The 25845-nt window shown below is 37.5% G+C and overlaps 1 protein-coding gene across 8 annotated transcripts in view; it reads left to right on the top strand.

The window, feature by feature from the left end:
• LOC145995971 (uncharacterized) overlaps positions 1-20222 on the top strand; it is a 133608-nt gene extending 113386 nt beyond the window's left edge. For 7 of the 8 annotated variants that reach the window (XM_083132061.1, XM_083132064.1, XM_083132062.1 and 4 more), the window contains 5 exons: positions 707-880; positions 9468-9623; positions 14194-14316; positions 18045-18137; positions 18908-20222. In XM_083132061.1, the coding sequence (XP_082988187.1) occupies positions 707-880; positions 9468-9623; positions 14194-14316; positions 18045-18137; positions 18908-19006 (645 nt within the window). In that variant the 3' untranslated portion in view covers positions 19007-20222. The remainder of the gene's footprint in view (positions 1-706; positions 881-9467; positions 9624-14193; positions 14317-18044; positions 18138-18907) is intronic. The other variant, XR_014442737.1, reaches the window with a different exon arrangement.
• Positions 20223-25845: the final 5623 nt, after the last annotated feature.

Raw genomic sequence — 25845 nt, 5'->3', positions numbered from 1 at the left:
GTCCATTTTTAAACTATGTATTCTTAAGTGTAATTGTACACACACACAAAATATTTTTTTCCAAAATGGTCAAGGAATAATTGAATTCACTATTGGACTTGTTCAATAGATTGACTTAGTATTAATTAAGCCTGGGATTTTGAGACATTTACATCTTTGTTTTGTAAAGTCCAATACATTGCCCAGTTACATGTTCATGTTTCATAACAAAATAAGTCAAACAAATCATCTTTGATAGGTCAATTTTTTTTTTTTTTTTGCATTTTTGTGGATTTTGCAGGATATTGCATTTTTAGGAGCTTTCATGGCATTTTAGTTCATTTTTAACATACTTTTTAAAAACAATCATTTCTCAATGTTTTTGTTTATTTTATTAAAAAGCAACCTACTTATTTCTTGCCAGTACGAAAGTTTTAGAACAACTACTTTGTTTCCAGGTTTCAAGACTATTAGCAGTAAGTTTGCTTTGAGAACGTATGTATGTTGTTAGTAGTGCATTTCAATGTATGGCTGGTGAAATGAACATGTACGTGCACATAATTTTTTTGAAAATTTTATACAGCATTTTGTGTAGGTTTTAGGGCATTATTGCATTTTTGTAGAGCTTATTCTGATATTTTATTGTGTATTAATATCCTAATAATAAAACCTGCATTGAAATTTGGAATGTGTGTTGTATAATTTTGATTTTTTTTTTTTACCACAGGAGTGCAGATATTGCCAAAAAGTTGAAGGTGCATGTGTGAAGTGTTCTCTAGAGAAGTGTGCGAGTGTGTTCCATCCAATGTGTGGTCTCCTGTCAGGTGTTGTGTTTGAAGCCAGTCTGTGTTCCCATAAACTCTACATGACTTGTACGGAACATGAACACAGGCAAGATACCGTAAGTTTACATTTTTTCCCTTGGGCAAGTTCACTTTTTTTTACCTGGTGCATGCTTGCAGCTTGTCATGTATACACAAGATGTCCACAAAGTCCCTCCCTGATTACAAACATTTGTAGCTCCCAACTTTTTTTAATATAGAGAAGTGTGTAACCTGTGGGAAAGTGTAGCATAACTCACGAAGTTTTTTGCATATCAGTAAACCTCCACATGAGTATCTTTAGTTGCCCAAAGCATAACTAGGCAAAATTCCACTTAAGCCCATATTTTTAGCAGATTCCTCTGAGGGTATTGATGTAATGGCGGCATATATCCAGTTCTTCAATGTGACAATATGTGGCCTGTTGTGTATCTCAATTTGCACCTTGTATGCATGGAACAGCAAAGTGATTTTTCTGGACTTTGAGTTAAACACTGATGTCGTTCGCCGGCCTAAACAGATTTTTTGGTAAATGTGCCTCGTGATAAGATAGTACACACTCAACTTGGATGCTAATACTTTTCAAGGGGCATTCACTATATAACCAGAATTTTGCAATAAAGTCTCCTGTAATAACAGTTGGGCTGAAAAGTTCGTAGGCTGACTCATAGATGGCGTTACTAGAAGTAAATCCATGTGATTTTTACTTAGTACTAACCTTCAAAAGATACGTGTATAAATTTCACAGCTGCCGGATAATTAGTTCGTGAGATATAGCATTGTGAGTGAAGCAGCTTTTGTTATTGTGAAAAAATGGATAAAAAGAATTTCGTGTGTTAATAAAGCATTGTTTTTTGGCGAAAAAAAATACTGTTGAAGCCAAGGCTTGGCTTGATAAACATTATTCGGACTCTGCACCAGGAAAATCAACCGTTGAGAAGTGGTTTGCTAAATTTAAACGAGGCGAAATGAGCATCGAAGACGATGCACACAGTGGACGCCCCAAAGAGGTTGTTACCGACTAAAACATCAAAAAAGTCCACAAAATAATTTTAAATGATCGTAAAGTGAAGTTGATCGAGATAGCTGAGATTATTACATAGCGTTGTTGGAGCGTTTAAAGGATGAAATCACGAAAAAACGGCCCCATTTGAAGAAGAAAAAAGTGCTGCTTCATCAAGACAAAGCACCATGTCACAAATCAATGAAAACGATGGCAAAATTATATGAATTAGACTACGAATTGCTTCCCCATCCACCATATTCTTCAGATCTGGCCCCCAGTGACTTTTTCCTGTTTGCAGACCTTAAAAGAATGCTCCCTGGAAAGAAATTTAGCACTGATGAAGAGGTAATCGCCGAAACTGAGGCCTATTTTGAGGCTAAAGAGAAATCGTACTATAAAAATGGCATCGAAAAATTGTATGACTGCTATAATTGTTGTATCGCCCTCGAAGGCAACTATATTGAATAATAAAATCGAATTTTGTCAAAAAAATATTTTTTACTATGTTAGCCTACGAACTTTTCAGCCCAACAGTTAGGTCCACAATCACGAAACTTCATACGGTTGTTCTAGGAAGTACCCTTGTATTAACCACGGAAGCCCTGTAGTGTGTGATGTAAAATCCCTGCGTTAACTGCGGAAGCCTCGTAGATTGGCATCAATGCACCCATCACAGTGTGTACGAAAGCGGAGATAGAGATCAGTGATACGTTTCCTGCATTTTGAGGGTGTAAACCTTGCTGAAATTTATCGACGAATGACTGTAATTTACGGTGATATGTGTTACGACTGAAGGCATGTGGAACGCCATTGAAGCAGTTATTCGTGAAGATCGAATAATTGAATCATATAGTGCTTTACTGCGGGATCGTTTGTCTCGAAAGGAATTTGCTTGCAACACTACAACGCCTGTCCACATACTGCTGCTGCGACTGTTCTAACCATTGAGGACTTACGTATGGAAGTTATAGCACATCCCCCTTATTCACCGGACTTAGCACTCAGCGATTATTGGCTCTTTTGGACATCTCAAGGAGGCTCTGGTGACTCATTCCTGGTTGACAGGTCAACCAAAAGATTTTTTTTTTACAAGGGCATTAAGTCGCTGGTGCCCCGTTGGCAGAAGTGTGTCGATAGAGAAGCGGACTACTTTGAAAAATAACATGAATGTAGCAACTCTGTTCAACGGTAAGTGATGCTACACTGTGTAAAGAAAAAATAGCTACACTTGCTCGGATATGGTTTTCACAAGATTATGAAGTGAATTAAAACTAGGAAAAGTAGGATTTGTCCACCAGCCGTATTTGTGAAGGAGCGTTTTCGAATGCATTAGTAAACTGTAGAACGAGTAGGAGTGCTGAAGCGTTGCAAGGGAGCAGATAGGAAGAGTGAGACAGGCAGGAGGCATTGTCAGTCGTGTTTGTATGATGGAAAACCTCTTGTCATGTGATGCTGCTCTCTCACTCCCTCCTATCTTCGCAGAAGAGATGGGAGGTGGTTTTCCGAAGACGACGACATTTATCCAACACCCCCAGATCTTTTCTATTTTCATTAATTTGTTTGTTTCAATGCAAGAGGCTCCCTCTTGTGCTACTCTGTTGCTTTTAAGGTGCATTGTGCAGTCTGAAAGTTTGCATTGCACAAAGCACTCGTCGGCCTCCATGCAACAGTGTTTTCTTGCATTGAAACGTAAAAAAAATAAATGAAAATAGAAAAGAACTGGGAGTGTTGGTTAATGAATCTTGTGGAAACCATATCCGAGCAAGTGTCGCTATTTTTTCTTTACAGAGTGTATTACAAAATTCTGGTGAAATATTGAACGCACATTGTATATCAATGGAACCTGAACTCAAAGAAACTTGGTGACTTTTCCCTCACTTTCTCATAAATTTGACTCCTCTATCTTAAAAATTCAGAAGGTACAAAGGTTTGGAACCGGGGAGGGAGGAAATTTTGAAACGTTGCAAGCCTTTTACACCGAAAAATCAGTGGTCAGTGGATTATAAGCAGGACTCCCTGCTTCAATTTCATGTAAACTACATTCTTGTAGATTGGATTAACCTGAAGAGGGAACAAAACGGCATAAAAATATAGCCTATAGAAATACAGATATATTTAATGCCCATTTGTCTGGCTCTGTTTATGCCCTGCAGTAAATTTTTTTCTGTTATTTGCAATAAAAACAACCCAGTGTCTGTATCGGACAGCAGTCACACAAGAAACTTACAGAGAAGGGTAGAGCACAAGAAGAAAATCCTACAACCCTCCCCACATGGCATTAATCCCTTTTCCAAGAACTCCAGAATGGGCCTAGCATGATGATGATTAGGGAAAGGAACTTTAGGTAATTACATGTTTTTTCTGCGATAAGATACAGACCCTCATTTTTGCCAAAATTCTGATTATAGCCTTATATGTCAACACAGCAAATTTTATTTTACATAAAAACACATATTTTCCAGTTTTCCGTATGTAAATACATATTTTGCGAATTTTCATTTTAAATACATAAAATCGCTCATTGACTTCATCCACCTCGAAATCCTCGAAGGAAAAATGTTTATAGGCTACTCTGCACCTCTTTCATATCGAGAGTGCTAGGTTTGTTTTGTCTTTGAACACCCTCGCTGGCAGACTTCTGGCACCTCGCCTACGATCCTATTGGGAGAAAATAGCTGTAAGTAGTAGCTGGGGCTGGCTACACGTAATGATAGCAAGGCTTTTTAATGAAGCAATGCAGCTATTGTGGCCGGAAGGCATAACATTTGACAATGTTCTTCTCCTCGTGACAGATGCTGCAGCTTACATGAAAAAAGCTGCAGTAGGCCTTGCCGTTAGCTACCCCAAAATGGTGCACGTTAAATGTGTGGCCCATGCGTTGCATAGAATATGTGAAAAGATAAGAGCTCTTTATCCCAATGTCGATAAACTGGTTTCAAATGGCAAGAAAGTTTTTATCAAGTTGGCTAGAAGAATAGACAATTTTAAACAAAAATGTCCTGAGGTTCCCCTTCCCCCTACACCTGTAGTTACGCGATGGGGCACTTGGTTGGATGCAGATGTTATGCCCAGAAGTTTGAAAAAATTGTATGTTGTAAATGATCTCGACAAAGAAGAATTCTGCAAGAACTGTTGATGGAGCCCTCCGTAAAAGTCGAATTGGCATACATCTCAACAAACCTGTCCATTCTCTCTAATTCCATATGAAAGCTTGAATCGTCCGCGAACACTTTGGCAGCTTCCATTGTTAAAGTCCGTATAGTAGAATCGAAACTGCAAGAACTCACTGGATCTAATTGTCTAAATGTACAGAATTTTTTGGGAAAAAACAAGGTTTTCAAACTTTGTGCCAAATTGCATGTGTTTTGGAAAGTGAAGTAGAGGAAGAGGAAGCTTTGGAAAACTTAAGCGTTAGTGACATTTCGTGATTCAAATATGCAAGAATTGTTTCTTGTGACGTGGAGCGATCTTTCTCACAATATAAGATGCTTTTTAGAGATAATCGTCACAGATTTACAATGGAGAATTTGGAAAAAACTATGGTGATCCACTGCAACTCTTCCAAAAAATAGCTCGCTAAGAGGTAATCATTTAGAAACTAATTTCAGGTGTTTAAAATGCATGTTATAGTTTGTTTTTGTTACCAAATGTTTTTATTTTTGTCACATATTTTCCTGTTTTTATCACATATTTTCAACATTTATGACACATAAAAAATAAATATTTCTGTGTTTTTTAGCACATAAAGTTCCGTTCCCTAATGATGATGCTGGTTTTCAAAATGCCCACGTTACAATGCCTTTAATAGGTAGTGTGGAAAACTGCACGGTTCTGCGCGCTCTGGCAGTTCCACTCCACTGAATGAGGAAATCCGCTAGAGGTGCTGGTGTTGGCAGCTCTGTGGTTTTCGTCTGCTTGCAAGTGAAGAAAATGGAGTTTAACTCCAATGCAACTTGTGATTATTTTACTAGGAGCATTTCTATGAATGTGATAATTGCTATGATGTTTGGTACAGTTGTCGTGAAGATACTAACGGACATTCTAGACAGTTGACCACATCCTATTATCGTGTCTCGTTAATACAGGAGAAAATATACACGTGGAATGTTCCTAAAACTGAATTATTTTTGCATAAATTACATATTATTGGCATAAGCATTGTACTAAAAGAAATACACATTGAAGCATTTTTATATTTATTGTCGCTTTTCATCTGCTTTAACCTTTTGGTTCCCAAGACCATTTTCACATGTAACCCCCTTGATGCCCAACCCGATTTTGAGCAAAATGCAGAGTTTCAATTAAGTGAGTGTAGATCGGAGGCTAATTGCCCTAGAGAGATGAGTGATATACCGTTGTACGCGGAACGAACCAGAGATTCAGACTATATAAAATGTAAGCAAATTCGGCGTATATGTGGCGGAGGGGAGGGGGCTAACTCAAAATTCCAAAATTTCGGGAAAAAAATTTGGTTTTCCAACCCTCCCCTCAAGAAAAAAGTACATGACAGTGTCGACATGCACATGGAAATGATCGCTCACATGTAAGGAACACAAAAATATTTGCATTATTATCATATGACCAATGTAACTTGAGTTGTACCCCCAAAGGGAATGGTCGGCGCGCCACTGATTCAAGCTTCAAAATGCAGCGGTACCTTGAAATGACTTTAGCTCAGAGACTATTTGCCCTGGAGATATGAACGATTCTCCCCCCCCCCCCCCTGGCCCCCCTTAAAAAAAGGATATGAAAAGTTCAAAATGCACATAGAAATTATCGCTGGCATGTAAGAAACAGAAAAATATTTGCATCATTGCCGTATGACCAATGTAACACGAGTTGTACCCCTGAAACGAAAGACTTGTACGCCACTGTCTCAAGCTTCGGAATTGAGCGAAATGCAGAGTTACATTGAATTGACTACAGCTCAAAACTAAATGCCGTAGAGATATGAAAGATATACCATTGTACGCAGAATGAATCACAGATTCAGACGATATATAATTTATGCACATTCGGCGTACATATGGAGGGGGAAAGGGTGGAAAACCCCTCAAAAATACTTTTCTTAAAAAAATGGTGTTTCACCCCGCCCTCCCCCGAAAAAAATGTCAAAATGCACAAAATGCAAAATTTTTGCAAATTTGGCGTATATATGGAGGGAGAAGGGGGAGAACCCCCCATAATTATTTTTAAAAAATTCACTTCACCCAAAAAATGTCCTCGCACTTGGGCACAAAATGACACCTACGCACAACATTCATGGACGAAAAGCTAGAATGCAGTGAAAAATGAGCGCTGATTCTTGCAGCTGGTTGAAATTCTATTTTTAGACAGTGCAGGGTAACCCCTGTTGCAACTTGTGGACACTTGTGCTAAAAAAAAAAACAAAGATTTCCTTCAGCGTGCTTCGAAATTCCATATTCACAACGCAGATTCAACAACCAGTCTTCCCCCTCCCCCCTGCTTGGGCCCTCATGGAAAACTTTCATTTTGACATCGGATACTGATAAACAAGCTTCCTTCGAATGCAGTTAACAGGAGGGAGTGAAAAAGCATTGCTTTAGAACAACAAAGCCGGTGTTAATATGTCGGCAAAAATTTGACCTTGAAAAGACACACAAAAGAGAAGTACCTTTTCCCTGCCTTTTCCCCTCCATTTTCATGAAGACAAAAAAAATGCAAAAAAACATTTCTGTTAAATACATGTGTTAGAAACAATATAAAAAAAATCGAAATTCTAGCCAAAAATAGAAAAGTTATAAGTAAAAACTACGACCTTGACACAGCATCTCGATCGAGACGCTTGGTACCGGGAGGGTTACATTTGGGTATCTCGATCGAGACGCTTATGTCCCAAAAGGTTAAACTATTCACGGCGATGATGATAACTGATGATTGCATGAAATTGATAAAAGAAAACCCACAAAGCTCCCATGTGGCAACTTTCAGACCAATGTGACAAGCAGTGGATGTTCACACTGATGCGACTAGCGACAGCTCTTGAGAAAACAGTCAGAGTGGCAAGCATGCGACAAGCGACATGTTCAGTTTGTTACGTCACTTCAATACGAAAGGCTGCATTTTATTCTGAGGGGTCGTTTCCATGCAAAATGTATCACCATCCTGTGCTGCTTGTCACTTCGGTCAGAAAGCTCCATTGTTTCCAGACCAAAGAAATGCAACAGGAGTTCACACCGAAGACAAGTGACATAGCCCATACAGTCTATAAGCAAGCGTTTGCCACTCATTGTGTGAACAACAGACCTAGGCAACACGATCTATGGCATTGGGAGAGCTTTCAGATTGAAGCATCATGTGAGAAGCGACAGGTTGCAATCCATACGCATTTTTAGAAATTAACCTAACTTTTCATCCAAAGTGACATAAGCTATTTGCACATGTAGCTTGCGTGTAGCTTAAAACGGGGTCATATCGTTAATACCATGTGTCATGTTGCATCAGTATTTGTTTGCGCAAAGGCAATGAATGTGTCATTTCAGAGATATTTCATACACAAGCGACAAGCGGTACATGTCCCATGCTGCTTAAGTATTTCACCAACGTAACACAGTCCAGTGCTGCCAGTCATTCTGTTATGGTGCGGAACGTTGCTCTTGATTGGCTAGTTTCCAAGCAACATTTGTTGCATGTCGCTTCGGTCTGAAAGCTGCCTTGGACTGAGGACTCGTTGCTTCAGTGTCTGTTGTCACTTACCACTTTGGTCCAAAATCTCCCTGAGCAAACGGCCCAGTCTGAGCTTGTGGCTCTCTGGTTCAAAAGGTTGCTCGCTTCCAAGCAACACGTGTGGTTTGTCGCTTTGGTATGAAATTTCTTTCAGGATATTATTTCTATTCTATTGACATAGAAAATTGAACTTCGGTACATAATCCAACAATTGACTCCCAGCGTCACGTTGTGATGTTGCTGCTTGTGTTGCACCAGTTATTTATTTACTTTTCTTGCTAACTTAATGTTATTTCGTGACTGCAAAACACACCACAAATATAACTCTTGCCATCAATTCACTTATCACCTTTCAAGACAAGTAACTCCACATAATATATTCAAAAACTAACTAAGCTGCATTACTTTTATAAGAAAATCAGTTGTGATACATACTGCACTGCCATCTATGTTTTCAGCCAGTTCGCAAACCAGTTTTTTTGGGTGGTTTTACACACTTCCTATTCACCCCATGAGTTTGTGAGCAATAATTGGCAATGAATGGTTTCTTTTAGATCCACATAGCTTTTACCACCAGGCCTTTACATGCCTTCCATGTCACGTTTGGATGCAGCATTTTCATTTTAGTCCTGCCTTTGATCTTGTCATCTGCTTCCCAGGAGGGTTTCTTGGAAATCTACATCTGTCATAGGGAAGGGCGAATGAATCTTTGAAAAGGACAAATATTGACAAACGAGTTTTTTTTTTTTTGTCGCTCTTCTAACCACTCAAGATCATTGTTATCGGCGAAGAAAATTCAACTGATACTTACTGATATCAATACCACTGGTATTGGCCAATATCGGTATCGACTCAACCCTAGTTAGGTCCAATAAATATGTAATAAATTCTAGCCAGCATAAATAAAATAACTTGTATTATTACTTCATCATGTAACCTATTGATATTTTACATACATGTCATTACCTTTGCAGGTGTCCTCGGTATTCATGGGCCAGCAGGTGTGGGCCAAACACAAGAACGGAAGGTACTACAAGGGGACGGTCGTATTAGTGGAGAAAAAACTCTTCTACTGGGTCGTGTTTGACGACGGCTCATTCAGCGATGATCTCTATCCAGAGGATGTGGTGGTGAGTGTTCCTATGTACACTGTTGCAGTGCTCTGCCCCAAAATACCTTGACCAGCTGCTTCAACAGCACATAATGTATTACATAGAGCCATAAATAATATACAGTGGAACCTCGATTTTACGTTTTTCAGGGGACCACGCTGAAAAAACTTAATATGCCGGAAAATATAAAATCTAGGAAAATTTTGTAACTTGCTATTCATGATGAATGCTGTAAACGCGGTTTAAAATTACTTCTTTGAAATTTAGAAATTTCGTATTCCCACGTTGCACAATTTAATAGTTAAATCCTATTAATTTCGAAGATCCTCTTGTCTTCATTCACTAAGGGTACGCCATCTGGAGCGAAGATGGTACCGCGTCAATGCTTTGTTTGTTCCCGGGTGGTGGTAGTTGCAATTCCTCCTGTTCGGCGGTGCTGGCGTGTGTATCCTGGGTTATGTCGTCTGCTTCCTGTCGTCAGGTAGCGATGGTGGTTGGGGGGCTGGGTCATGCTGCTCGGTGCGGTGCGGTTCCTGTTCCCCACATGGCTGGAGGTGGGTCGAGTGACAGGGTACCAAGTCGGGTGTGCCTGTCCATTGTCCAGGTTCAGTGCTGGTTTCTGTTGGATGATAGCATGTGTTTCTTTGACAGTGTTTTCTATGACAGAGCCGGTTGGGTGAAGTATGGATACAGAGGCGATGGTGTGGTTTGTGGAGTGGAGGTGTTGAGAAAGGCCTGATTTTGGTGTATCTTTTTTGGCATCTTTTATGTGGTCATTAATCCGTTCTTGGACAGTGTGGATGGTTCTGCCAATGTAGGTGTTGTGACATTGGCATGTGGCCTTGTAGACACCAAGGGATGCACGTTTGGGTAGGTAGTATCGCTTAAAGTTGGGTAGTGCTCTTCCGATTTGGGATATGGGTTTGTGTGCCACTCCGATGTTGAAGGGTTTGAGGACCTTGGCAAATTTGCCTGATGTGGTGGGGTGGTATGGAAAAGCAATCCATTTGGGTTTGGGATTTTGTTTCTGGTTATCACTGTCTCGTGGGTGTCTGAGCTGGGCTTCTGCTTTTGCACACCACATGGATAGCTGGCGTTCGGTGTAACCTATTTCAGTTACGCATGCTATTTCATCTTTGAGACTGACTTCTGTGCAGCTGTGTGTGAAGGCTCTTCTGTAGAAGTTCATCCATACTCCAGCTTTCTGTTTTGGTGGGTGGTTGGATTTGGCATGGATGTACTGGGTGCGAGAACCTGGTTTCCTGTATACGGACGTGATGAATTTGTCTTGGTGTCGTTGGATGCTTAGGTCGAGAAAGTTGAGGCAGCCATTTTCTTCCCTTTCAATGGTGAAATGTTAGGATGTATGTTGTTGAGGGCAGTTAGGAGATGGTTTAAGTCCTCTTCCTGTTTGTAAATGACTAGGGTGTCATCGGCATATCTTCTGTATCTTATATGCGCAAACTCTGGGTGGGTGAGTATTGACTTCTGTGCTGGATAGGGGGTTGCCCATCACTATGCCTCCTGTCTGGGGGAAGAAACTATCTTCGAACTGGAAATAATTGTGGGTGAGGCATGCTTGTAGGAGGTTGCAGATTTCATCTGTTACAAATGGGGGCGTGCCATTGCTGAGGAGCCATGTTCTGGTAGAGTCAAGTGCAAGGCTGATTGGAAGAGGAATACATATCTACTACGTCTATGCTGGCTAGTTTGCAGTTTTTGGCTTTGATGAAGGAGGTGACAATTTTTTTTGCTTCAAGGCTGTTCTTTAGGCAGTAGGTAAGTGTGTCATTGTGAGCGGTCAGTTTCTGGAGGAGCCATTTTGTCAGGTGAACACTGGCTTGATTGAAGCCGGCCACTATGATTCTTACAGGAGTTCCCGGTTTATGAGTTTTGGGTATACCGTATGCAGAGGGAAGGTTGGGGTGGGTGTTGATTAATTTCTTCCTTTCACTTTCTTGGAGGAGGGCACAGTTCTCTATGGCTCGGCAGATTGCTGTATTGTATCTGCTTGTGGGGTCATGTTTCAGTTTTTTGTAGCCATAAGAGTTTAGTTTTGCATGCATTTTTTCACTGTATTGACCTTTTCCCATTATGACATATTGATTGCCTTTGTCCGATTTTATGCACCAACATTTGTTGTTCTGTAGCCGCGGTGGCTCAGTCGGTAACGCGTCTGACTACCATGCTCAAGGTCCCGGGTTCGATCCCCGGCCGGTTCAAATCCGGGAACTTTTCTAACGGTGGAAGCGGCCCCGGCGCCTACCCAGCGTCGAATAACATGGGTACCTGGGGGAAACCCTGGGGGGTAAAGGCGGTCAGGGGCGTGATGCTGATCACATCACCCCCACTCACGACCGGATCAAGAAAGTGTGGGGCGTTACCCCCACACCCCCTATACGCCTTCATGGCGTGGTGCTATGCACAGGGGAACACTTTACCTTTTTTTTTTAGCCACTTTCAGAATTCCTGTGATGCGTTCCTTAGTTTACTATGCACTCTGGGTTTATGATTGCCAGTAGGTTGGGCGTGTTGGCGGAGGATGATGGATGCACACGTAAGGCTTACACACTTCGCATCTAGGTTAGTTTTCGTTGCAAACGCAGTTTTTCAGCAGAACATATTAAGCCTAGGGGGGGGGGGGTCACTCAGGAGGTCGAATTTGAGGCCGTGTTGGAGGAGGGAGTGGAATTCAGTCGGCACAGTGAGGTTGGTGGGGTGGCGAGGGCCGGTGGTTCGGCACCAAGGGTTTGTAGTTTCTGTCGTAGAATTGTTGTTTTCCTGTTTTGTAACGTTCTCAACATGAAGTCGATGTTTTGCTGGGCTTTTTTTTTTTTTTTTTTTTTTTTTTGCTATGTTGGGATCATCAAGATTGAATGTATAATGCAGGAAAATGTAAAATCGAGGAACGTAAAATCGGGTTTCCACTGTATTTTAAAGTTAATTACACATAATTTTTGTTTTTCTCAAGTTTCAAGAAAACTAAAGGAAAAGAGATATACAGACAAAGATGAAAAATCTGTTGAAAAGACATTTGTGTGCATTCCATTCCACAAGGGATTCTCACATAAAATTGCAAAATTTTTTAGAAGTTTTAATTTCAAAATTGTTTTTAAATCACCAAGAAGTTTGGAATGTATATTTAATGAATTCAAAATGTGAAACTCTCTACCAGATGTGGAAACCACAGGAATATATAATATAAGTTGTTCATGTTCAAAGGATTATGTGGGACAAACAGCAAGGAAAATGGCAATAAGATTGAACAAACACGATTTGGACATTATAAATCTAAACCCAAGAGCAGGTTTGTCAACTCATATCATCGAAGAGAAGCATTTGATTAAAAAGAGAAGGGTTTTAAAAAGATTAACGGGAAACACAGAGTTGAATGTCTGGGAAGCTTCGTTCATTGCAGAAGAACACTGGAATAAATTAAATAATGAAAATGGTAACATAGATCCAGTATGGAGTTTTCTTTTTCACAAATGGAGTAAGCCACCATCTTTAAAATTTAATGTAACAGAAAACATCAAGAAACTTTGTGAAAACAATGATGAAATTGAATTACCTTATGATATTTGGGATTCATAATTTTAAATAAAAAATAATGTGATAAAAAAATATCTGAAATAAAAATAAAACAGGCTGCTTCTTTTCACAGTTAGGTTGCTATATTACAACAATGTAACATTGACAACATCCATTATATAATGGATTATTTTTGTTTAAATTACTAACGATTGTTATAACTGTATCTTTAGTCAAAATGAAAATAAATGTCTGATGAAAGGAGCATGTGTTCTGAAACGTCGCAAAGAAAAACTGTTTTCTTATGCTTGTAATAACCGTAAACTACAGGAAAATAAACATAATTTTTGACACAGGTCTCCTGTTTATGTAAAAATTTAACGTAATATTTGTTACATACATTACAGTACCTCATTGGTAACATACAGGGCAGAACTCTAGGCCATCCTAAAGGTTCTAGACTTTAGAGATGTTCACACTTCCCAAAATAGTCCTTTTTCGCACTGAATGAATTGTGATTGTGGGTTTTCTTTTTTGGTTATGGGCTTCAATCGTTAATTTACTGGTTAGTAATTAACTAGTACGATCTTTAGTAAATACAAATAATGCCAGTTTGTGTAGCAGAGTTGTTAACATGGCACCAACAGGTCATAGTTCTCGGTCCTGTGTAAAGCATCCTGTATTTCATAAACTCATCATTAATTGTTATGTTTTGTTAGATGCACTTTAAGCACAGATAGACACATTTGGACTGTACCTATGGTTTTAGAGTGGGGTCAGGTTTTGAATCCAGGTCCCCTTGATTACAAGGCAAGGACATTACCTCCACACCACCAGGGGGGCCTCATTCATCCTTATCATGATTAACCTAAGAGATAGAAAAGTGGTTGATAATTAATTTCAAGCTAGACTGAATTGATGCTACTTGAACAATGATACAGATAGATTAACTAAAATATAATGAGTGTAGAATTCTGTATGCTTCAGCAGTCTGGCTAACTTCATGCATTTTATAACTAAAATCAGTTATTATTTACATTGTTCTATGTTTTTCTAGAATTATGATTTTGAGAAAGACGGTGGACCACCTCCTCGAGGAGCAAATGTGACTGTTCTATGGACAGACAGAAAGGAGTACTATGGTGTTTTCAGAGGAACTAACAGTAGAATAATGTATACTGTAAGTATGTAGTATATCTATGCTTAAATTTGTAGCACAAACAGGGTTAAAATTAGAGTTTTCTACATTAGCACTAAATCTTTTCTGTGTGTGATATCTGTTCATACTAGTATCATTGCTGCTATAATCAAGAGACATGAATTTTGTGTATTCTACACCTAATTAGTAGGGGGCGGATTTTTGGATATTTGCATGTTTTTTTCCTTAAGGAGAATTCAACTCAATGGATTTACCCAGATCACTTGGTGTGGATTACTGTGGTAAAGTTTTATAGTGCATATAAATTCATATTTGGGATGTTAGTGCATGTTTTAGCTTAACGTGCATATAATTTGCATATATTGGGTGTAATTTTCGTGTAATTGTTAGTTTCAAGTTTGTGTGCTTCATTTTCCCCGTTCTTTGTGTCAGCATTAAAATATGGCCTATTTCTGTCTGGTCATGGGCACTAGTTGGGTCAAGAACATTCCAAAACTCATCTCATAGCATTGCAGGTAGTCTGGTTGCGAAGATAGAGGAAACCCACCCTCTCATTAACCAACGACCATTCAGAGATGCGAGTCGCATTTCCAAATTCCAGTGAAAACACTGAGGTCACGTTATTTGAGGATTATCTGTTAATGTGACATCTTGATAAATCTGTGTGTGTGTGTGTGTGCGTGCTGCAGAAGTGACAATAAATGCCGAAGGAGAGAAGTAACAACATATTGCTCCAGCAGTAGGTAAAAGGCAACAATGCGTTTACCACTGCCGGCAGAGTAATTTATTGTCAAGTATGCTCTAAACATGTAATACATTTCAGGTATTTAGAGCAGTTTTTGGCAGCTTAAATGGAAATTTGCCGAAATGCAAATTTACCATACTCAAACAGAGCTTTCATTTTTGGTAACAGAACATGTGTTGCCTGCGTAGGTCTGGACACTGATTTTTATAAACTTATGTTAATTTTTATGGACAATGCTGCTGTGTAAAATCTAGTGAAGGATCATTCTGTTATTTGAGTTCAAAATAAGAAGACAGTAGAAACTGAAGGGAATGATGGTCAGATGATGAAGATACATAAGCGTATTTTATTCTTAAATTAGACATAATAAAAATACAATACCTTTTTGCGATGTCTGTCAATGGATTGCAGCTAAATGAAAGTTGAGAAAGCTGATTGGAGAAGCAGTTAGCAATAGCTTCCAGAAACCCAGGTTTGCAGTTCCCGAGATGGGTGATTTCGGTGTTGCAGGGGAACCTGTCCAGGATTTGCCTGGGTATTCCACAACTGAAATTTATTTATTTATTTATTTGAAATTTCTGAATACAGAAAAATCCATTTTACATCAGGATATCAATGCAAGAAATGAAATGTACAAATACTGTCCAGTGCCATCTTGTGAAATGGAGAGAACATTTTCAAAATACAAAGACTTACTTTCTGACAATCGCAAGAGTCTGCTTCCTGAAAACATTCGGCCTTTTGTAGTGCATATAAATCCGCCCCTACTGATTAATCTCTTAGGATCCCAGCTTGAGACTTGGTGCATGTGAAGGTGCAAAGTATCTGTTTAAATAACTAGTACCAACTGATACCTTTCTGAAGTCTGGCTACCTTGTGGGATGTGCAAAACTGCAGAGCAAATCTTTCAAGGTATCCAAATTTCCTGGAATTTATTAACTTGGTCAATCTTATTGTAGGTAGAAATTGATTTTGCTAGGAAATGATTACCTTGTGTGAAATTGTGAATATTTTAAAGCAAAACTGGTAAGATTATTATGTATATTTCCATTTAAATAATATCTTATACAATTTATTAATATTCTGAAGTACTTGTAATTGTTTCAATTACCAAGCATTGTCAGAGGTATCAGTAAGGGTCATTAGCATTAGTAGGGCCAGGGCTGAGCTGATACCAATGCTGAAGCATCGGTTTGATTATACCATTACCAGCTGATACTTTTTGGAGAGTTTGGTATTTTGTGGGGTCTGCAAAAATGTCACATGACACTTTCGCAGAGTCAAATTATCCAAAATTATGGAAAATTCAACTTTGCATTAACTTCTTGCATATATTGTGTGAAAAACTGTTTTTTGTGATTACATAGGAGTAGAGGTACATATTTTTGGTAAGTAAAATAAGCAAAATTTTGGTACAAAAACAGTAAATTTTGGGTTCAAAAGCAGTAAATAAAATAAAATTTTGGTGCTCTCATGGTGAAAAATGGGATCAAAAATGGTATATATAATTACAATTTGGTTTTAAAATTGTGAATATAATCCTAAATTTTTGGATCTGGGTTCGATACCTGGTGGAGGCAAATAGTAGTTCGGATCCCACTTTAAACTGTAGGTTTAGTCCCAATTAACCTTACTGTGCATAAAGTGGACTTAAAACACCAACTCAACTCAACATAATCCTAAATTTGATTTAAAACTGCACTTATTACATAATAAACATATTCCTTCTAATAGCACATTTATGTAGTTACTAGAGTATTAAGTTTTTTCCTGTGTAAAGGGATCCTTTTTTGCTTCTCAAATATTTACAGCAGAATTAATTTCCCATGAATTGCATAACACTCAGGATCACACTTCAGAAAGAGTCTGTCTTATTTTGCATTTTGCAATCCATTTCGCATCATTTCGTGACAAAACAGGGTAGGAAAATGCACCTCACACCTTTCAGAGACATGAGTGAACATTAAAAACGAAATATATGAGTGTTATTTTTTAAGTAAGGTCTGTTTTGCAATAAAAGCGAAGTATGTAAATGTTTTGTTTTTTTAATTCTGAATTTACATACACTTTTCTATTTTTCTACATAATTTCCGTGCCAGTTTAAACATGGATTGTAACGAACTAAGAGTTTTTGGATACCCTCCTCATAGAACTCTGCCGCCTGTAATAATAGCCAGTTACTCACGGTCGTTTTCACTTTTTCATCAGTGTCTAAACGCTTGCCGACCAGGAAGGTCTTCAGATGGCGGAAGGTCTTAGACTTGACTATCATCACAGGCGGCAGAGTTCTATGAGGAGGGTATCCAAAAACTCGTAGTTCGTTACAATAGATGTATAAACCGGCAAGGAAATTATGTAGAAAAATAGAGAAGTGTATGTAAATTAAGAAAATAAATGTATTTGAAAAACATTTACTTACTTCGTTTTTATTGCAAAGCGGACCTTACTTAAAAAATAACCCTCGTGTGTGTGTGTGTATATATATATATATATATATATATATATATATATATAAACACTAATGATGAAGGAGACAGTAAACACTTACCACACGAAGAGAAATTATTCAATATTTCGCGATCTATGTCGCATTTTCAAGTTGAAGAAGAAAGATCGGCGTTACTAAGAGAAGAGGCACAGAATACTGACCGTAGCATCTCTCTCTATATATATAGGAGAAATGTTTATATTCTGACGTAATTCTTGAATATTGTGAACAGAACTTTTAAGTTGATGCTTATAATTGGAGTGGAATGTTATAATTTTCGAATGTCAATATCGGTGGCAATCTGTAATAGTTTAAAGTGGTACCGACTAAACCCTAGCGTATTGGGAATGGGGTCTACATAAAAGAAAACACAAATGTTGCTATATTAATTTGTTATAGATTTTGCAAATACTATCGAGAATTGTCATTGTAAACTATTATTAAAGAAAAATAATTATAAGAACCACCTATGTTTCATGTGCCTGTACAATACATCATGAATTTACTCTATTGCAGGTTCATTTTGAGGATTCGTCTGAATTGTGCCTGAGGAGGGAAGCAATATACAGTATGGATGAAGATTTGCCTAAAAGGATAAAAAGAAAATTGGTATGCCACTTTGTTTATAAGTTCATAACATTTTTTTTCATATTTGTTTGATTGTGGAGAAACAAGTTACCATTTGTGTATCACTAAACTTTGCAAAATGGTCTAGAAATGAATTTTAACCCTTGTCCAGGCAATCAGTGTCTATCAGACACCATGTTTTTTTTAATGCATATTTTCCTTCTGTTGAAAGATTTTAATGTTTTCTCACTGGAAACAAGACAGTAACATGATTTCTAACCTAATCATCATTGTCATGTTCATAATTATTATATTCATTGTCATGATTGTCATTTTTGTTTCCAGCATAGGATATAAAATACATTAAGATGTAATGTAATATTAGAAAATTGCTCTAACTGCTCTAATGGGAGATAAAATCTTTCAAGATTCTTTGTATTTTAGCATCAATAATAATTTTAAGTGGTGTCTTGGTAAATACTTTATTTTGTTATTATTTATTCATTAAACATTTGTTAATATATATTCAAGTAATGTTACAACTTTTGTTTGTGTGTTTACATATCTTTCAATGATAATGATGCTGCTATAACTATCTGCATGATTTATACAAAAACATTAAAAAAAATACTTGGTATGTTTACCGGTGGTAATTGTTAAAAAGAGTATCAGTTCGAAGTGGTATCTACCCTAATTAATACATCTTAGTAACTCTTCTATGTAGACAGTCTTCAAAGATTTGAGTTCTGAAAGCGACAAGAGTTGCTCCTTTTTGTACGGTTAAGTTACACAAATTCATTTCCTTTTTCCAGTCGACGGCCACTCCGATGCGCCACAAAGATTTTCTAGAGGATGCCGAGGAACTCCCTAGCAAGCGACAGCATAAGTCAAATCCCCGGTATAGCAGTTAGGATTTTGTATCTTCAGGTGAGAAAGCCCGGGTGTAGATATATCGTTGTGTGTCTGTGTGAGTGCAATGAACAAGAAATAACACTTTGAACAAAGACAGTGCAATCTCTATATATATATATATATTGATAGAAAAAGTTTATTTACTGCCTATGAATCAAAGGTACAATAGTGCAAGTGCCAGTGTGTGATTTTGTGCATACAGATGTATTTTGAGAGAGTATTATGTAATTTGCCATATTGATGGCATGTGCGATGTTCAGTATATAATATATAGACACCGGATTAAGGCATTCTGTCATTGCCATGGAAGTGTCATAGTACAAATTCACTAATCACGGAACAGAAATCAAGTAGCAGGAAGAATAAGTCATTCCCTGTGCGAGTTTTAACTAACTGTGTCTGTTGGTTTGCAGGCAATGTATATAACGTGGACGTTAGTGTTCTGTGTCCGTAGCATAGTGCGTGTTTAGATCTAGTTCCCAAAGATAAATTCTGTATGAATCACTCTGTAGTTTTCAAGAATCATCAAATGTTTATGAATCTTTGATATTTGTCCACCAGCAAATGTGATTTTTATATATATAATTATTGAAAAGATCCCCTTAGTCTATTTTTTGTGCATGGTATTGCTGTTATTTGACAGTTGAGGATGTGAGAAGTATTTATTTGTGTTCAGCACGCTCAAGGAAAGCAGTTCAGTTTATGGAGGCACCAAAATGTTTTCAGTTATGAAATGGTTCCAATAACTTGAATGAAGTATTTGAATTCAAATTGGTAATTGATAGGAAATTTTCGTGTTTGTGAAGTTGTGCAGTTTTTTCACAATATGCTGTTATTGCCAGGACAAAAGTATTCAAGTTCACTTGGCAGTGGGTGAATTTTCCCGTGCTGTATGTATCATTTAGATTTTTGATCTGTAACAGTAAATTTACTGTACAAAATGCAGTATTTAACAAAATAATTTCTCTGATTGTCACTAGTGTTGGAATTTGCAATACTTTTGTCGATGGTGCAATAGTAGACAAACTGAAATTGATATTCTTTTAGTTATGGTTCTAAAGCAGGCATAAAGAGCAGAAAGTTTATAATTGCCTAGAACTAGAAATGAAGAAGCAAGACTTGCCCTAGACAAATGTGTAATCCATGTTTATACTTCAAAATCTAGTCTGCTTGAAGTTCCAGTTGTTATGCATTTTATTTTTTAATTTTTTTTAATGTTCTTGTAAAGTACAAAAAAATTAACTGGTATGTGCGGATAAGAATTCATGAGTTGGAAACCTGTACATATGACTATGTTAATTTTTATTCACAAGTGTGTGTGTGGATTCATTTAAAATAGACGTGGAGTGCATGACATTATTGACAACATCAAATGTTTTGCTGGAGTCCATAATTTTCATTTTTAAAAGTTTAATTTTTCATGTTAAGCTGAAAATATATACAGTGAGAAATCGATTTTATGTTCTTCACGGGACTGAAGTTGGAGTAAATTATAATATCCAGACAAATTTTACATTACGCTCTATTGGAATCATGAAGATTGCATGAAGAAGTAAAATTGGCATTCATTCCACGGTAGGTACATACTCAAAGTCAATTGATTGTTGCATTGTACTGTACTTAGCAAAAAACCAGTTGTATTTAGGCAGGTAGATGGGTAACTGAATGGTAGAGTTGTGTTAAGGCTCGGTTGGACCTTCGGCCAAAACGAGCAAAGCAGTTTCTGAAATATTCTCTCTGAAAAAAAAAAAAACACCATGATACTCATGAAAAATTACATCTGCTTAGAATTTGTTTTATAGTATTCACATGAATCTTTGTGTGATTTGCTTTTGTTCTTGTCTAGATAGTCACAATAGTTTGGTAGCTGTGTAAGCCTATTTCTCATCACAGATATCTATACAACAGCGAAAATGAACCACATGAAGATTCGCATGAATACTGTAGAAGGAATTGTAATTTTTCAGAATTTGGGAGTGGTTTCCAAAAGAGAACTTTCGAAAACTGCTTTGCTGGCCAAGCCTTAAATCAAGGATCTCGAGAATTTAAAAGTATCAGTTTTTCAAGTAAAAAATTGAAAAACAAAATCACTGCTGGTACAGTCAGCTGCAAATAAAATACCAGACAAATCTTACTGTAATTCATTTTTCTTTTATATATTTTAATCTACAAATTAACAATTATTTCTAATGCTGGTCCAGTATTTGTACTCTGCTCTCTTTGCAATTTCCTGTTAAGTGAGTAATTATTGTGAATTGCAATCTACTTATACTTGCAGCTATCTGTACATTTCTATGCTAGTAAATAGATTGCAAAGGTCATGATTACATGGACACCAGGAGTGAATTTAAATTAAATTGTATTGTCATGGTAATTGTAAATTGTATTCCACTAAAGACAAATATTTTAAAAAGGCATTACAGTAATTGAAGTAACTCAAACTGATCTGCTTCCTGAGCTGTTTTTATCACTTGTAACTTGACACTTGTTACGAAATGCATTTGAATGGGATATTAGTTAATAGTAAGAGTTTATTGTATGAGTATATGCAAGGTTTATTATAGATAATTGGTTTATGAATAGGAAGACGAAGAAGAGAGTAGATGGATTATTTGTTTGGGTTTAACAGAGAAAGAGTTTGGAATAAGAATGCTTTATAGAGATTGTGTAATCAGTTGTGTAGAGTATAATAAGTTATTCTGAATGCGCCTTCCTCCGTTTTGAAACTGTTTTGCAGTTTTTGTGACTCATCTCCTTTATCAAGAATACATTACATCTATTACACAGGAATTTTTTGTTCATTGATCTGGTATTGGAAAACCCTATCAAGCGTTATTGTATTGTACTGAGAGACATGAAAATGCAAACTTCAAGGACAACCAACTCCCCTCTTTGCTCATGAATGACCCACACTTTTGATGCAAGTGATTTGGTAACGTGCGCTGTTACTATTACCATGAGTAACAATCGAAATATATCACATGCCACAGCAACGAGGGGGAAACAATTCAGCAGGAGCGACCAATATAGCCAGATTAGAAGAATTTGATCAGAAATTAGTGTGCAATCCGTTTTTAGTTTATATGATCATGGAGAATATCAAAGTGCTGAAAAGATGCTTGATTTAGCAGAAAAAGAAACTTTCGGGGTTACGAATTCTGCTCAATAATTTAAATATTTCTTTAATTCGTTAAAGAGTTTCTGTTCTTTTGTCACTTGATATATGTTAAGAAAAGTATAAAGTGTAAAATAATAATGCAAAGTATAATATATTGTAATCCAAGGGAGAGAGAGAGAGAGAGCATTAGCCCAACAAGGTCACAGTGAGGCTTCCATTTCTGTGTCCTACAGTACAACAAATTCCATATTAACAGAATATATCTATGCAAGCTGACAAAAGTGTTATAGTCCCGTTTAAGAGCACTGTACGTAATTGACAGAACGCTCGAACAGGCAAAATTAGCGGTATGCACTCGAAGCCCAGTAGTACACGTATAACCATGATTTGTCTGGTAGTTGGCCCTCAAATATGGATCATAGTCATCATCTCCATGTAAAAATGTGGTTTAGTCTATCTTACCAATACATAGCGATATATGAAAATGAATAGATGATTATGGGCTGAAACTACCAGGGTAGATTTTTACACATATACCGTATTCACTCATGTACGAGGTTTATTTTGTAATTAGGGGCTGTTTTGAAATAAAACGAAAACATGCACAGGAAGAAAAAATATAAGTACCTTTCTGACTTTTCATATGTACATCAGCTACTTCTCAACATAGTTCCCATATTCATTCATAATTGGGAAAAGAGAGACGCGGTAGTATAATAAATACGGATAAACTAGTACTCACTTTATCCGCGGATGAATTGAGGACTAGTTTCCCCGTATTTATAGTTCCCATAGTTGTTGAGACTTGTCGTAGCGGTAGATGAGCTTTTGTAGACCCTCATCAAAGAAATCTGTCGCCAGGTCAGACGGCCAATCAGTCACGGTCTGTTTGGCTTCATCGGCACTGTTGCATCGCTTCCCAGCGAGGAAAGTCTTCAGGTGGAGGAATAGGCGATAATTGCTAGGGGCAAGATCCCGACTGTACGGAGGGTGGTCCATCGTGTACAGTACAGAATGTGAAGCTTGTGGAAACAAATCGGACATCGTTGACACTGTCAAACGGCAGTTGGCTCTTATCGTGCCCGTGGTTCCTGATTCGCCATGAACATTCGTGCAACCGACCTTAAACAGACATACCCAATTACGCACCTTGCCTTCAACAATGACATTCTCACCATACACCTTATGTAACTGGTGATAAATATCTGCCGCTTTCACATTTTTCACGGTCAAAAACCTGATCACTGATCGTATCTCACACTCGGTGGGATTTTCAATCACCTGCACCACTTCCATTGTCCACCACAACCCCACCAAGCATTTCACAACGTGCAAATGGCATCTGTTTACGTGCAAGGCATGTCTGTAACTAACGCACATGTGGAAAACGCCAAGCACGCAGTGTTGCCAACGTGAGCTCAAAATGACCCTAATTAAAAAATAAACCTCGTATAATGTGCACTTTTTCCAAAATTTTTGTCCTCAAAAACTGTGGTGCGTATTATGCACGGAATAATTCAGACTGCCAGCATGAAACCGTACAGGGTCATTCCATGATTTTGTGACACTTCCATTGATTTTTCATGTTTACGGAACCCTATCATGTCACATATGGTTGTAAAGCTTAAATTCTGCAGTTTCTGAATATGGCAACAGTATTCCATTCAAGATGGCAACACTAATGTGCAATGCTGTTGAAATAAGCTCATCACAAAATGAAACATTCTGATTTTTATGGTACTTTGGATGAAAGAAAAGATAAGGAAATAATAATTCAAATGTATCACTGGCCAAACAATATGACATGTATGGAGTGTGTAAATGCCTTAATGGAAGAAATCGTGTACTGCTAAATGTTAGTTTGAGGGTCTTGAATGTGCCTCGTATAGCTGTTACGTTAGTCACGAGAAAAGCATATTTTCAGTTTTTATTTTAAAAAAAGTAAAGAAGGAATGAGCAAAAGTCTTACACCAAAGTTAGAGCTTAAATATAACCACTAAATGACCTCATACTCTATATTTGGAAATATCGCCCCTAAGCACCAATAAAAGCTGTGACTAATGTAACTAACATGTAGGTCCTACAATACAACATTGTTATATTTCCTGGCCTCTTGATTAGCATAGCAGCATCTTTAAGACCTACAACTAAGAAAGCCATTTATTGAACCTGAATTGTACTGCGCATTATATATGAGATATAATTGTTAGTCTCTTTTTGCCATCAAAAACCAGGGTGCGCATTATACTCCTCACGTAAATACGGTATTTCTACAGTGTGTTTCAAAAGTCGCACAACCCAAACTTTGAAAATTTATCCCATGAAAACCGTAAGAGACATTTACACCGGGTTTTTTGCATTATAAAGCATCATCCATTGAGATATTTTTCATTGCTTAACATTATCAATTTATTCCATACAGAAAATTAAATAAATTAATAGCTGGTGGAAGGCAGCGTTAAAATTTTTCCAGAAATGCACTTTTGAGAGAACTATGCAAGAAATTATCAGAGAGTCATAATTCGACGTCTAATGAATGACGCCATGCAACATGTGCCTAAGTATTGTCCATACATGTACGTGAAAAATCAAAATCATAATTTTGGGCCAAACTTTGACTATTATGTGTAAATTTCTCTGCACTTGGCAACCCTGCCATTTCAGCACAGCTGAGGGGAGCTTGTTACGAAATGGTAAGGGCGAGTCGTAAATGCAGCTACTACACGTCTACTTTTTTATTATTATTACAATTTGGACATAAGTGTTCCGATGAAATCGCTAAACTAATCATGTAGGATATCACTAGGTTAATAAATTTGTTATTATTTAAATTTATCCAAATAAAAGCAATTAAAATATTTTATAAACATTGTTAATTTGCTGAAAACATCTGAGAATTGATATTCAATAGTAAATACCAACTCTTAACAATATGTGGAATCATTTGTTGGTGTTTAATATTTTGATTGTTGTCAAGTGGTGGAGTGGATAGCACATTGCGGTAGGATCCCAGGGGTCCCGGGTTTGAATCCTGGCCTGTGTATTGATGCTTGTGAGTGTCGATTCATCATATCATCACTCATCACTCATCCCCATCTTCGCAAATTAGCCAAAAGTGGCACAAGAAGCGAAGGAAAATAAAGCAAATCAATCAAATGTTGTTAAGTCTGAAAACAAAAACGGTCTGAGAACAATAGTAAATGCAATACTCGTGTGTCACAGTACACCAAACTCCTAAGGTTTTTTTTAAATATATGGAGAGTTACCTCGTGGAACGCATGAGAATTTTCAGCGGACTATGTTCTGCTGTTTTGGCTGTTAGCATAATCATTCAAATGTAACCAAGCTTCATCAATGAAACAAAACTAAATGAAAAATTCTGATGCCATTTTCTTCGATAAGAGATCGAAACCACCTTCAGTATTCAAGTGTTTATCCTTATCAAGAACAGTTGCTTGGGAGGTACAGTAGGAGCAGGATATTTTTCCTGGAAAACCTCTTGCACATGAGTGTAAGACTGGGTAGTAAAATAATCTTGAACAATGCACACGTGCTGCTCCAATGAATACGCCATGCTGAACCAGGCACTGTAGTGGTGAAACTTTCACATAAATAGGCAATACTTAGGCACATGTTGCGTGCGTCTGGTGACAAAATTTCGACCTGCTAGTGTTACCAGCTACGGAGATATGTGCCAAAAATTGCACTTTTTCACAACCC

Source organism: Lepisma saccharinum, chromosome 12, assembly GCF_977018435.1.
Source record: "Lepisma saccharinum chromosome 12, izLepSacc3.1, whole genome shotgun sequence".
Lineage (NCBI taxonomy): Eukaryota > Metazoa > Arthropoda > Insecta > Zygentoma > Lepismatidae > Lepisma > Lepisma saccharinum.
Note: the sequence above shows the minus strand (reverse complement) of the source record. Positions and strands in the feature narration are given on the sequence as shown.